This window comes from Elephantulus edwardii, unplaced genomic scaffold (assembly GCF_000299155.1).
Source record: "Elephantulus edwardii isolate Elephantulus edwardi_28Jun2011 unplaced genomic scaffold, EleEdw1.0 scaffold00266, whole genome shotgun sequence".
Classification (NCBI taxonomy): Eukaryota; Metazoa; Chordata; class Mammalia; order Macroscelidea; family Macroscelididae; genus Elephantulus; species Elephantulus edwardii.
Window position 1 is genome coordinate 448,813 of NW_006400016.1, and position 12,595 is coordinate 461,407.

The 12,595-nt window shown below is 42.2% G+C and overlaps 1 protein-coding gene across 1 annotated transcript; it reads right to left on the bottom strand.

Annotated features, from left to right (window-relative positions):
* Positions 1 to 9,157: 9,157 nt before the first annotated feature.
* On the bottom strand, positions 9,158 to 11,232 carry LOC102857232 (proteasome subunit beta type-4-like). The gene is made up of 6 exons (XM_006899658.1): positions 11,093 to 11,232; positions 10,501 to 10,707; positions 10,110 to 10,256; positions 9,866 to 9,947; positions 9,438 to 9,554; positions 9,158 to 9,250 (listed from the first exon to the last, which is right to left on the bottom strand). Exons 1-6 carry the CDS (start codon positions 11,230 to 11,232, stop codon positions 9,158 to 9,160), a joined length of 786 nt encoding a protein of 261 aa, XP_006899720.1.
* Positions 11,233 to 12,595: the final 1,363 nt, after the last annotated feature.

The window sequence follows — 12,595 nt, forward strand, 5'->3', positions numbered from 1 at the left end:
CACCTCCAGAAGCTCAGGGCTGCCAGAGCTCGGCCCCGGCCCAGCATGTCTTTTTCTAACGACTTGTCCCTCCTGACAGCATGCCCAAAGTATGTGAGACAAGCTTTACCATCCTTGCCTGGTTGCACTTCTTCCAGCATATAGTTTTGTTTGTTCTTTTTGTCTTCCATGGAATATTCATTACAAATTTCGAGCACCACAACTCAAAGATATGGATTCTTCTGTCATCCTTATTCAGATTTGCCCAACTTTCACTTGCACACCAAGTATATCCAGAAGTAGAGATTAGCAAATGAAGAGACAGTATTCCTACACTTGCTATTAGCCAAAAGGCTGAGAAGCGATGAGACAGTATTCCTGGCAGCAAACGCCAAGATGCCGTATATATGAAAAGATAAACTATCTAGTTTTTAATAGGCCATAAACTATAAATAGTGAACTGAGCCAGCGCAGGCATGTATGGAGATAGGAAGTTGATCTGCACTCTTATGTAAACTGACTACTTACCATTACCACGTGTTTGAGGCTTCTCAAGTTTAAAACATCTAGAACTGAGTTCCTGCTCACCCCTAACCCTTCCATAACCTTCCTTATCTCCATTAATAGCTTACCCTATCCCTTCAGTGCCTCAAACTAGAAACTTGAGACCCATCACCCATCTTTACTCTTTTCTCAAAAGAAAAGAGAATACAAAAAGTAGCTTGGACTGTTAAAAAACCCACATGAAAAAACATAAACAAAAAGACATCCCCCTACTATTTATTGAGCTGAAAGAATAGCCAGCAGCAAAGAAAATGGGGAACATTATTTCTCTCAGGGACATACTGCAATGACTATCATGGAATTATGTCTCCAATGTGTGTAATGATATAATGTGGCCCCCCATGATCTGCTAAATCAATAATTAATAGTAGAATGCAGTGCCCCTTAATCTCATCACAACCCTAATCTAGGGGAATTTCCCTAGGGTATGGCATTTAATACCTTTTCTCTCACTAGAGATAAAAGGGTGGAAGAGCACAGGCAGAGAAAGGACCCTCAGTACTACCAAGGAAAAATTGTCAAGAGTCACGTGCATTCTCTTGGATTTAGGTCTTTGCCAGAGGAAATTGGGGGAGGACATGACACTGAGGAGGGTCAGGATACATGGAAGTCTCCAAGGAATACCTGGCCTACAGATGCTGAAGGAAATACAGACTTCCCTCCACACCCAAGAGGAAGAAAGAAAAGCAGAGATCGATTGGGAGGGAGTGCTTTCCCCTAGAGTTAGCACCCAGAATTTGGACTTCTTAACCAACGGTAAGAGAATAAATAGCAGCACAATATAACTACAAAGGAATGCTGATGGCTTAATGGTAAGGAGTTGTACTGCCAACACAAAGCTGCTAATCCTCCAGCTGCTCCACTGGGTAAAAATGGACTGTCTCCTCCTGTGTGATCTGCTGCCTCTGAAAACCCACTGGAGGGTCAGCTATGGGTCGGTTCTGACTTGACAGTACACAACAACATAATAATGAAAAGAGTGCTTCTTTGAGTGACTACTGCTTTATTGCTTGCTGAGGAATTTTGCTCTCTAAAATGAATTTTTAGCATTTCATTTTACTTGGATCTATAATAGATTTTCATAGTAGCAGCAGTCAAGAAATCAAAAGATATATTGCATTGGGCAAATCTATCAAGGTCCTCTTTAGAAGGATGGATGTCAGTTTAAAGACTAAGGCACACCTGACTCAAGGCATGGTATTATTATTTGGTTCCTTTGCATCTGAAAGTTGGATAATGAATGAGGAAAATGGAAAAAGAATCTATCCCTTTGTGGTGTTGGAGAAGAACTTTGAATATTCTGTGTACTGCCAAAAGAACAAACAAATCTACCTTGGAGTAAGTTCAACCAGGGTGCCCCTTAGAGACAAGGGTAGCGAAACTTCTTTTCACATACTTAGGGCATGCTGTCAGGAAGGGCCAGTCATTGGAGAAAGACATGATGCTGGGTGAAGTAGAGGGTTCACAAAAGAGAAGGCCGTCAATGAGGTGTATCAACACAGTGACTGCAGCCATGCATTTCAGCAGGGCAGAGTTCATGAGACTGACCCAGGGTAAGGCAAGGTTCAGAATTATTGTTCATAGGGTTGCTATGAGTCTTAGTTGACTTGTGGCATCTACCGAAAGCAACAAAATCAGACTTGCAAAAACTTTTCTGTTGGAAGTGAGAATGAAACACCTCTGTTTTACTAAGAGCAACTAAATTACTTTGGCTCAGAAAGATGCAGCCTCTGTTTATAATCTAGGTCTAGAGCTTCATATGAGGAGTTTCAGGGTACAGTGTTCCATATCTTTTGCTTTAATGGAGACAGGACCCTGGGCTCACTTCTCACTCCAGACCTCATATATTAATCCCTTTACACACAATGATGCTTTGCTTTGAGTCTATTCAAAGTGCTTTATATAGCACCCTTATCAGAAATCCCATAATAACTCCATCTTTTCCTTTGCTGAGAATTCCCAAGTTACCTCTGATATAATTGCCATGGTAAATAAACCTGAATTTGTGGAACTACAGATTTGTATCTGACATTTGAAGCTGTTTGAACTAGAGCTCATCTTTTCCAGTCAGTCCATTAGGAAGTTGTGTTGGCACTCTTTCTAAAAACTAACCACAGTTTGACCCTTTCTATTCAAAAGACCACTTTAAAGTGCTAAAGATGAGGATTTCATTTTAAAGAGTAAGGTGTGCTTGACTCCAACTATGGTATTTTTTCAGTCACCTAAATGTATGTGGCAAGAAGCTGTGCTGCAATCCTGAAGGCACCAGTTTGAATCCACCAGCTGCTCTGCAGAAGAATGGGCAATCTCCTGTGCCTCTGAAAACCTGCTGAAGAATCAGCTATGAGTTGGTTTCTACTCAACAGAAGTCAACAACAACATTATGTGTGTGAAAACTGTATAATGAATAAATAAGACTGAAGAAGAACTGATGCCTTTGAATTGTGGCACTGGTCAAGAATATTTAATATGCCATGGGCTTCCAAAAGAAGAAACAAATCTATTTTGGAATAAGTGTAGCCGGAATGTTCTTAGAGGCGAGGATGGGAAGATCTTTCCTGTGATTCTCTTTGCCAAATGTTCTCTAGGTAAATGCTGCCCCTTCAATCTTATGTGGTTGACTGTTCTGAGGAGTGGGTACTCACCTTTTGGGCCTATTGCTTGGTTAGAAGTTGTACTACATACAAGAGTCTAAGATTTTTACAGGAGGATAACCCAAAACTAAACCAGTAAAGTCAATTCTGAATCATGGCAATCTCGTGTGCATCAGAGTTAGAGCTGTGCTCTATAGAGTTTTTAAAGACTGGGGTTTTTGGAAGTAGATTGGCAGGTCTTTAGTCTGAGGTGTCCCTTGTTGGACTTAAACCACCAAACTCTTAGTTAGCAGGTGACCATGTAAAGCATTTGTATCAGAGATTCCTAAAGAACGATATAGCCCCATCATAAATCTCACCATCCAGAGGAACAAAAGAGAATGCAAAGGATCAGATTTGCAAGAGGCTTTCATAATATTCACTTTCCTTCTATTCCATTTGAGAGCACCCGCCCAGCTAAGGCACCATTCCAGTGTCCCACATAACACAAAAGCATTCACTGGCTGGAACTCAAAAACATGGCCCGATTTAGCTGCAAAGCAGCCTGGAAGAGATAGTCTTTTAGCAGGGCACATTATGGCCTCATGGCCAATTGAATCACCATTTGGCAGTTTCTGGGGTTAGGGAACTGCTGCTGTAAGAGATTGTCTGTGTGGATCCAGAAAGAATAGGGCTGATGAGAGTATTTTAATTCAACACAGGAGTTGAAGGGACTGCAGCAGCAGACTGGACTCCTTGGCTGTGTGCCTTCGTGTCCTGCTTTTTGGGTGCCTCAGCTCTTCTCTGAGTCACCACTGGTAACCTCTTTAGTTTCCTTGTGTGTACTTCCAAGTGTGTCTTTATGCAAATCTGAATATATTGGGGTTTCTTTCTTTTTTTGTTTATCACCGTTTTTCCTGTAACTGCAGCAGCAAACTTGATGTCTTAAAAAGCAATGGAAGCATATATTCTTTCGCATTTCTAAATCTCCGATTCACTGTGCTTTGAGCAATGAAGTACAAAGAATGCTTTTCACAATGAAGGTATTGGTAGAGACACACTTTGAAGACTCTAGAGGAGAATCATATTTTTTTTTCCTCTTTCAGTTTCTGGCGGCTGCCAGCTTTCCTTGGCTTGTGGCCATATCACTTCAATCTCTGCTTCAAGGGTGGTCACATTGCTTTATCCTGTTCTGTCTATAGTAGTATCTCCCTCTGCCTCCTGTTTTAAGGATATTTGTGACTGCATTTAGGATCTGCCCAGATAATCCAAGGTAATATAAAAATCCTTAATTTAATCTTATGATTTATCATATAAAGTACTGTCATGGATTGATCACTACCACCACCAGTGAATAAACGTAATGATGTAATGTGGAAGTTTTGTATTCATTGGTCATAATCTGATATGCCAAGAAGTTGTAAAAGGAATAGAAAGAGGGGCTGCAACACCCTTAATTCCATCACAGCCCTGATGTAATGTAAGGGTTGTTTTCCTGATGTGGGTTGTAACAACCTTTTAACTCATAAGAGATAAAAGGAAAAGAAAGCCAGCAGAGAGGAAACACCTCATATCTCACACACACACACACACAAAGTCACCAGATCCTGGAACAAAGTTCACCCCTGTGACTCAACATTCAGTCAAACATTAGACCTGTAAGGTGAATGATAACAGGGAGGCACTGAGCCTTAGAGTAATTAAACATATAAGATGAAAAGAGCAGCATTTGCCCACGAATAAAACTCAGAAGTCAGGAAGGGTGTTATAGAAAGATTAATGGAAGTGAGAATCACAGGGAAGAACTAGGGAAAGTGTAGTTATATTGTGAGTATTAGTGTCAAAATGTGTTGTTGTTGGCAAGCTCTGGTGGCCTAGTGGCAAGAAGCTGCACTGCAGTCTCAGAGGTACCTGGTTTGAATCCACCAGATGCTCTGCTGGAGAAGGAGGAACAATCTCCTCCCGTATCAGTCAGATCTGATTTGACAGTACGCGCGCGCGCGCACACACACACACACACACACACACACACACACAAAACACCAATGAAATAAAATAAAACTTAAAAAGAAAAGAAAAGAAAACCCCTTTAAAAAAATATGTTGTTGTTGAGGTTATTATGCGCTGTTGAGTCACGACTCATAGCGACCATATGTACAACAGCCCTAAACACCACTCCGTCCTGTGCCAATTGCACCATCTCCAATACACCTATCCCAATTGCCCCAGTCACTGAATCAATCCACCTCATAGAGAGGCTTCCCCTCCTGTGCTGTACCTCCACCCTACCAAGCATGATGTCCCTCTCCAAGGACCGGTCCCTTCTTACAACATATCCAAAGTATGTTAGACGGAGCCTCAGAATCCTTGCCTCCAAAGCACACAGCTTGCCAGCGTGGCAAAGGCATGCTTGTGATGGACTGCCATCGCACTCATTTATCAGAAGAAGTACTGGGTATGCTTAGTGCCTCTAGCACTTTGCCCGCAGTGGTCCCAGCAGGCTGTAGCTCCAAAATCCAGCCATTAGATGTATGTATCAAACGAACTGTGAAGAACTTTCTGCATAAAAAGTGGAAGGAGCAGGCTCGGGAAATGGCAGATACTACATGTGATTCTGAGGTCCTGCTTCAGTTGGTGCTGGTCTGGCTTGGTGAGGTGCTGGGTGTCATTGGTGACTGTCCAGAGTTAGTTCAGCGGTCCTTCCTTGTGGCGAGTGTCCTCCCTGGCCCTGATGGTAATATTAACTCACCTACAAGAAATGCTGACATGCAGGAGGAGCTAATTGCCTCTCTAGAAGAGCAACTGAAGCTGAGTGGGGAACAATCCGAAGAACCCTCAGCTTCTACTCCCCGACCTAGATCATCTCCTGAAGAGACAATTGAGCCAGAAAGCCTTCACCAGCTCTTTGAGGATGAAAGTGAAACCGAATCGTTCTATGGCTTTGAAGAAGCTGACCTAGATCTGATGGAGATTTGAGTGTTTGGGCAGGGATGGTATGTGGAGATGGAGTAGAAAATTGTGAAGGTAGAAAGATTTATGAAGAGGGGAGTATACCAAGTGGGGTATTTGATTTATATTTTTAAATTTTATGCCACCACTCCTCTGATGTTGACTCATACTTTGCTGTGGATTTATGAATTATTTAGAAAAACCAATAATGATCATAACTGAGCTGAGGAACTGGCCCACTTCTGCTAAAAACAGGTTTTTGTGACTTTTTTTAAAAAAAATTAAAATCACTGTGTTTGTTATTTTTCTGATAAAAATCAAAAAAAGGAAAAAAAAATCCTTCGTGAGTGAATGTTAAAAAGTTTTGTGTTTCCCCTCTTACCTCAATTGTATCATAGTACTTCTGGATTTCTTGTTTTATTGTGTGGCCAATGTCTTTGGGCATGATGCTATCTAACCTTTGTCAATGTGAGAACATTTCTGAAGATGGGAAAGACAAATATGTAGCTCATAAACTGGTTTATTATATATATGTGGATAAAAAAATCCTTTTTCATTGTGGTCTTAACACTTTTATATAAAAATGGAAATGGAAAAAAAATCCCACTGAACTCTCTTTTCCTTTTCCTTCTTTCCTTCCCTCTCCAGAGATGTTGGTTTCTACAACTCTGGATATAAAATTGTGGCTTTAAAAATGCATGAAACCACCTTTAATCATCCAGAATCAATAGATTTTTGTCTGTTCTCACCTCTCCCCTCCTTCCCAAAAACACTCTAACCCTTTTCCCCATTCTCACATCTAACTCTTGACAAAGGATCATACCCATATAATTAGCATAAAAGAAGTACCATGGTTAGGATGGAAGCCATTCTTATTTATGGGTCTTCATCCAGCAAACTCCCAGGAGAATCCTTAACTTTGTTGAACTTCATCTTGTTAAATGGACAGTATGCCTGTTCAAAAAATCATTATGTCCTATAGCCAGGAGCTAATTTTGCAAGAGGTTAAAGTTGTTGAACTTGAAGACAAGACAAACTACTTCTTGAAGTCCTTTTACCTGTGGCTTTCCTGTATTTCTCTTAGAACTTATAGGAGACTCTGACGTGAAGAAACATAATGGATTGTGCACAGAGAAAGACATGAATCTTTATTTTTCACTGCCAGCTTCAAGTAAATTTTTTTTCTACAATTTGCATGTGACGGATTTTTAAATAATTGTATGTACTTAAGGTTATAGACTGAATTGTACTGTGATACACAGAGAAAAGGAGCAAAACCATCTTAACTACAGTCCATCCTGAGGCTTTCAACGTTTCCCTTCTGTGAGCCCAGAGAGGCAGCCTCCACAGGCTTGTAAATGATTCATCTTCAAAATGTACTTAAGCTGAACATTTAATTAGGGGAAATGGACTTCTAAACAATGGGTTCTTCTCCCCTATCCCCCACCTCCCATCACTCAGACTGGGATTCTCAAGATGTGATGGGTCAAGTGGTGCAAGTGTGACATTTGTTGCCACCTGTTTATCTTCCCCCAAGTCTCCCCCTCCCCTTTTTTTTAAATGCCCAGCGCACTATTGTATAGTGAACTGGAGTGATCCCTCCCATAAAGTTTGGTCAACTTTGTGAATCCATGGCATCTGAAAACTGAACTGATGATAAATTTGGGCTTTCCTTCTCCAGCTTTTTGCTTGATGCCATTTTATTGACATCATGTGGACTTTGACATCAGCCCTTTGCCTTTGAGAAAGTTCAAGAACTGATCGGTCAGCTCCATCTCCATGGACCTAATCACACTCTGGCAGTCTCCACAGCAGCCACAGCCTTAGCAGAGCTGGGTTCCTGGCCTCTGCACATTATTTGACTCTTGATGGGTAATTTTTTTTAAACACCATAATACCAACATGAATCAGCTGGGTTTTGGCCAGGAAATTATCTTTGTGGACTCTGCCTGCATGGCTTAGTAGTAGAAGGAAATTTTTGTTTTTTTTATAATTCAGTTTAATCAATAAACCAAGTATTTATTGACTTTTCTGTGTTAAGACTGTGTAGATTAAAACTGAAAATCATTTTTCTTTGCTAAATGTTCTAGTTTGTTGTAATCATGGATGATAAAAATGGAGGAGTGTTTTCTTCTGTCCCTCAGTTACGATATGACCTCACTGAATTTCTGGGTTTGTCCTTTACCAGTTTCTCAGAGGTCTGGTGAAAACAGAATCACCTGATCTTCATTTTTAAAATGGAGGTTTAGTACACTATGGAAATGTGATTTCTTAGTTTTCTATACTATTTCAATCACTTCTGACGGATGAACTTATGACTTTAATGAACACTTAGTAAAAATGAGATTTTTCTGACAATGCTAAAAATTCAGTCAGTCATGAATATAAATGTTCATATTAGATATTTAAATTTTTATGAAGGGTGAGGTGGTTAGATGGTGAGAGAGTTGAGCTGCCAGTTTCTAGCTTGGAAATAACCTTACACTGAGCACCCTACCAGATGCTGGCATTTCTAAAATGATACTTCAATTCAACCAGAAAACCCTTTCTTCAAGACTAACACAGTGGGGGGAAATGGTAAACAGAAAAACCAGTTATCAAAGATTTAACCTGGTCTCTAAACAAGGCTTCGACTCTATTATTACAGGAGCAAATGAAGCCAGAGGTCTGAAGACAGTGGGCTTCTGTACTGTCATGCATAGAATTATTTATTAGAAGACAGACCCAAAAGGTTCTCGGACAAAATGACATAAGGCAGTCCACATTTGTTGTGACCCAGTCAGAGAATGAACCACTCAGCAAGCGTTTCAAAGGATTTATTTTACAAAAGAAAAATCTACTTCTGAATCAGCCAAGTTCAAAGTTAAAAGAAGGGTACAACTTCAGTTCTGGATAATGCATCTGTGTTCATTCAAAGCCACTGCAAAGAAGAAAGCAGTTATACAATGGTGAAGGAATAGAAGGATCAATTCCTAGAAGCTCTCCATACAAAACACTTTCTACCTAGAATTGTTTTTGGAGTGAGACTTAAAGCCCAACTTAAAGTGTCTTTCCCAACCTATTGTTTTTTTTTACTACAATTTTCAATATAATTACCTGATCATGTGGGCAATATCCCAATTGGTATCTGCTGACAGTGGTCCCTCTATCTCAACACCTTTTTCTGTTACAGTGGCAATTTGAAACTGAAAGGAAGCAGAACCATCAATAAATTACTTCCCCCACATGAGGAAAGTCAGGTGTGAGTCAAGTAGAGTCTTCCCCTAGTTGGAAAACAGGAAACAAAGTGAGGCAACCTGGTCTTGAAAGGTAGGGATGCAGGGGAATTCCAAGTATCTGCCATTTTTCTTTCTCATAGCCCGTCCTCCTTACCCGATTATAAGAACGGGCATCGCGATAGTACAGCACTCGCATACATCGTTCCACTAGCTCTCGGGCTTCTGTCTGGCTTAGCACTGGCTGCTTCTCCAGAACATCTCTCAACAGAGGCTACAGAAATGGGGCAAAAGGGGAGAAGGGTATTACAGGCTACAAAGCAGATCTTTCCCATTTGTTGGAAACCTACTATAAAGTACAAATGCATGAAAGAAGACAGTCTACGTAACTGAGTCACCAAAATGAGTAATTGCTCATTCATGCACTTCTATTTCTTAGGGGTCTTCATACAAACTGACTTCCTTGTCACTGGAATGCAGGTACCCACTTACAGGCATGAAACTGTTGAACAGTTAACCCTATTACCCCTGTCAGAATCCCAGGGATCCTACTAACTCCCTTTGCCTTTTGAGTCCCCTCCTTACCTGAGCCAAGTATGCACCATAACCAGTGGCCAGCGAAGGAGCTTCATAGGCCACACCAAGCATGTCCACATAACCAAGGAAGCTAGTAGGACATAATAGGGTAAAAAAAAAAAAAAAAACACCTAAGATTATCATAGCTGAAAGGAGGGGCCATGGGGTTTAACTATGGGATTCACTTGGGAGTTAAAGAAGAGACATAATCCAGTAATAGGTGGGCAAGCAAACAAAGTGTACTCAAATCCACCTCTCTCCATCAGCGTAGCCTCCAATGACCATGGTGTTCCAGAGGGGGTTCATCTTTGAGCGGCGGCTGTACATGGCTCTGGTCAGCCATGAGTGGATGGCTCTAGGGCTGTAGCTGTGTCCATCTCCCAACAACTCCTCATCAATCCTTAAATTGGTTGTGTAAAAAAAAAAAAAAAGAATAGAAGCTTAAATCTCCACCCACCCCAAAAGAAATGTCAACAATTTTCTCCCTTTTATACCTCTTAATGCGGAACATTTTATTGCACACACTCCAACTTCCACCTGCTCAAGAGTTCTCCCTCTTCCTTTGCAAGCCTCCCATCTCTTCTAAGGGCTGATTAAATGTACTTTCCCCTTTCCACTTGGAAACCATTCCCTGGATGACTTACACCATCTGGCCAAGAACCTGCTTCAAATACTGGAAATCAGCATAGTCTCCCGAGGCACCCAGCATGGTGCTGTTGTTAACTCGCATGATACGAGAGATGTTGCGGAAACGAGCCAAGGAGCCATACGAACCCAGCATATCTGCTGCAATAACCACTCCGCCTTCAAACTTAACACCGAGAACTGAGGTCCCCGTCACCATGGGGTTTCTGGAGAATGAGAAAAATCAGCGAGGGAGGAGGTGCCTGAGTCCACTAGACCCCCGCGTACCCGGTCCTGCTTCCAGTTTTCCGTGGCATCCACTTCCTCAACAACATGCCTCCGGAAATTGTATGAACTTTGATAAATGTCGACAGCTGTAGAGGGGCTTCAGGCCTTTTGTTCATAGGGTCGCTATGAGTCCTGCTCGGCTCCAAGGCAATCAACACCACCACCATCCAATTATCCTGTATTCTGCAGGACTCTGTGCCCAAGACTCCCCCGATGTTCGCATGCCCCCAGGTCCTCGTTAGCTTTCCCCGGCTCTTGCAGAACAGCGGCCGTCCCAGGCCTCCCAGTCCCTCCCCCTACGCGAGTCAAGGCGCTGAGACTTACTGGGTGCGCGTAATCGGACCCCCGAATGGCGTGGACACCGGATCCACCAGTGAACCGGGAGTAGGTGGGATGCGGTAAAACTGCCCCGGTGCCGGACCCCCGGCCCAGTGTCCAGACCGTGACTCCAGAAACGTCTCCATCTTAGTCACGATAGCAGAGGAAACGAAAGTGCACTGCCGACGGAAACGGAAGCGGCTCTCAGATGCCACGCCTCTCTCCTTCCTGCGGCCACCTCCAGCCGCCATGCTCGTGAGGTCATCGCCGGGTTTTCTTTTTGCCCAGCGCTGTCATTTGGTTTGGTCTGTGGTAGGCTGGGTCGGAGTGCCGTGACTCGCGGGTTCACGGGGCGGAGCTGGGGGCTGTGAGGGAGTGCTTCTGCAAGTGGCCGAGACCCTGACCTTAGCCAGTCATCGCCAGGGGTCAGCGCCAACTCCTACAAACCTTCAGCGGGCTTTCCGAGATGTAAATAGCTGCAGAGGAGATACGAGCTTAGGAGCCGTAGGGAGCCGCCGGTAGATGGCAGCACAGCTTCCTGTGGTCTGTGCCACCTGAGATCCTGAGCCTACAACTATTCTCATGTCGCTTTCAGAACATTGTTAAAAAGCCTCGCATAAAAATAAGAGTGAGCCCAGGATCTCCTTCATTTCAACCCCTCAGAGTCGCCCCAAGCTGTAGGCATTAATCAACCTATTTCAGGTTAAGAAACTAAGGTGGTGGTTTCATGATTTATCTGGTCACACAGTAAATAACAGGCTTCAAATCAAGAATGTATACAATATTTTGGGTCAGGTACCCACTCTCTGTGGAGCATTGGACAAGTCCCTGAAAGTTTCCGTATTAAACGTCCTTATTTACCTGTAATCAGTAGGAAAACTCCATTGAGAATGGGAGATGAAACTAAATTCCAGAGGTTCCCTTATCTAAGTGATTTCTCTAGTAGGGATTAGAAGCAGTGTTTGGCATCAAACAAATGAACCAGAAACCAACAGCCTGTTCTGTGATTGTCATTTCTTCCTATACAACTTGATTTTGAATTTTTTACTCTTTGAAAAACCAAACCAAATTTCTTTTTAAATCCATGAAACTAATTTAAACCAAAGCAAAGCATGAACTTTTAAGCTATTCAATTGAAATAACACACATGTACATATAGCTCTTTAGCACTTTAAAAGAGATCCTTGACAACAGATTTCCCTAATGCAACACATTTTTGGTTTCTTGACTGCTGCCACCGTGGGTGTTAAATGTAACTTCAAGTAAAATGAAACCTTTTCTCCATCTATCACGTTGCCTGTTGGTCCAGGGTGAAGATTTTTTTTTCTCCTCCGTTCTTGATGTTGAGATGTAATCCATACTGAAGACTGTAGTCCTTGGCCTTCTGCAATAAATGCTTCCTGTCATCTCAACTTACAGCAAGCAAGATTGTTGATGAGTCTTCTTCAATCTTGATGCCACATTCTTCCTCATAGAGTTCAGTTTCTCAGCATACAGATTGAATAGATA

What these genes read in the sequence shown, in the direction of transcription:
- LOC102857232 (XM_006899658.1), bottom strand. Translation starts at nt 11,232, where the DNA reads ATGGAGACGTTTCTGGAGTCACGGTCTGGACACTGGGCCGGGGGTCCG. An exon ending in GGTCCGATTACGCGCACCCA is followed by an intron (nt 10,708 to 11,092) that starts GTAAGTCTCAGC and finishes CTCATTCTCCAG; the next exon opens with AAACCCCATGGTGACGGGGA. An exon ending in ATGGTGCATACTTGGCTCAG is followed by an intron (nt 9,555 to 9,865) that starts GTAAGGAGGGGA and finishes CCATTTCTGTAG; the next exon opens with CCTCTGTTGAGAGATGTTCT.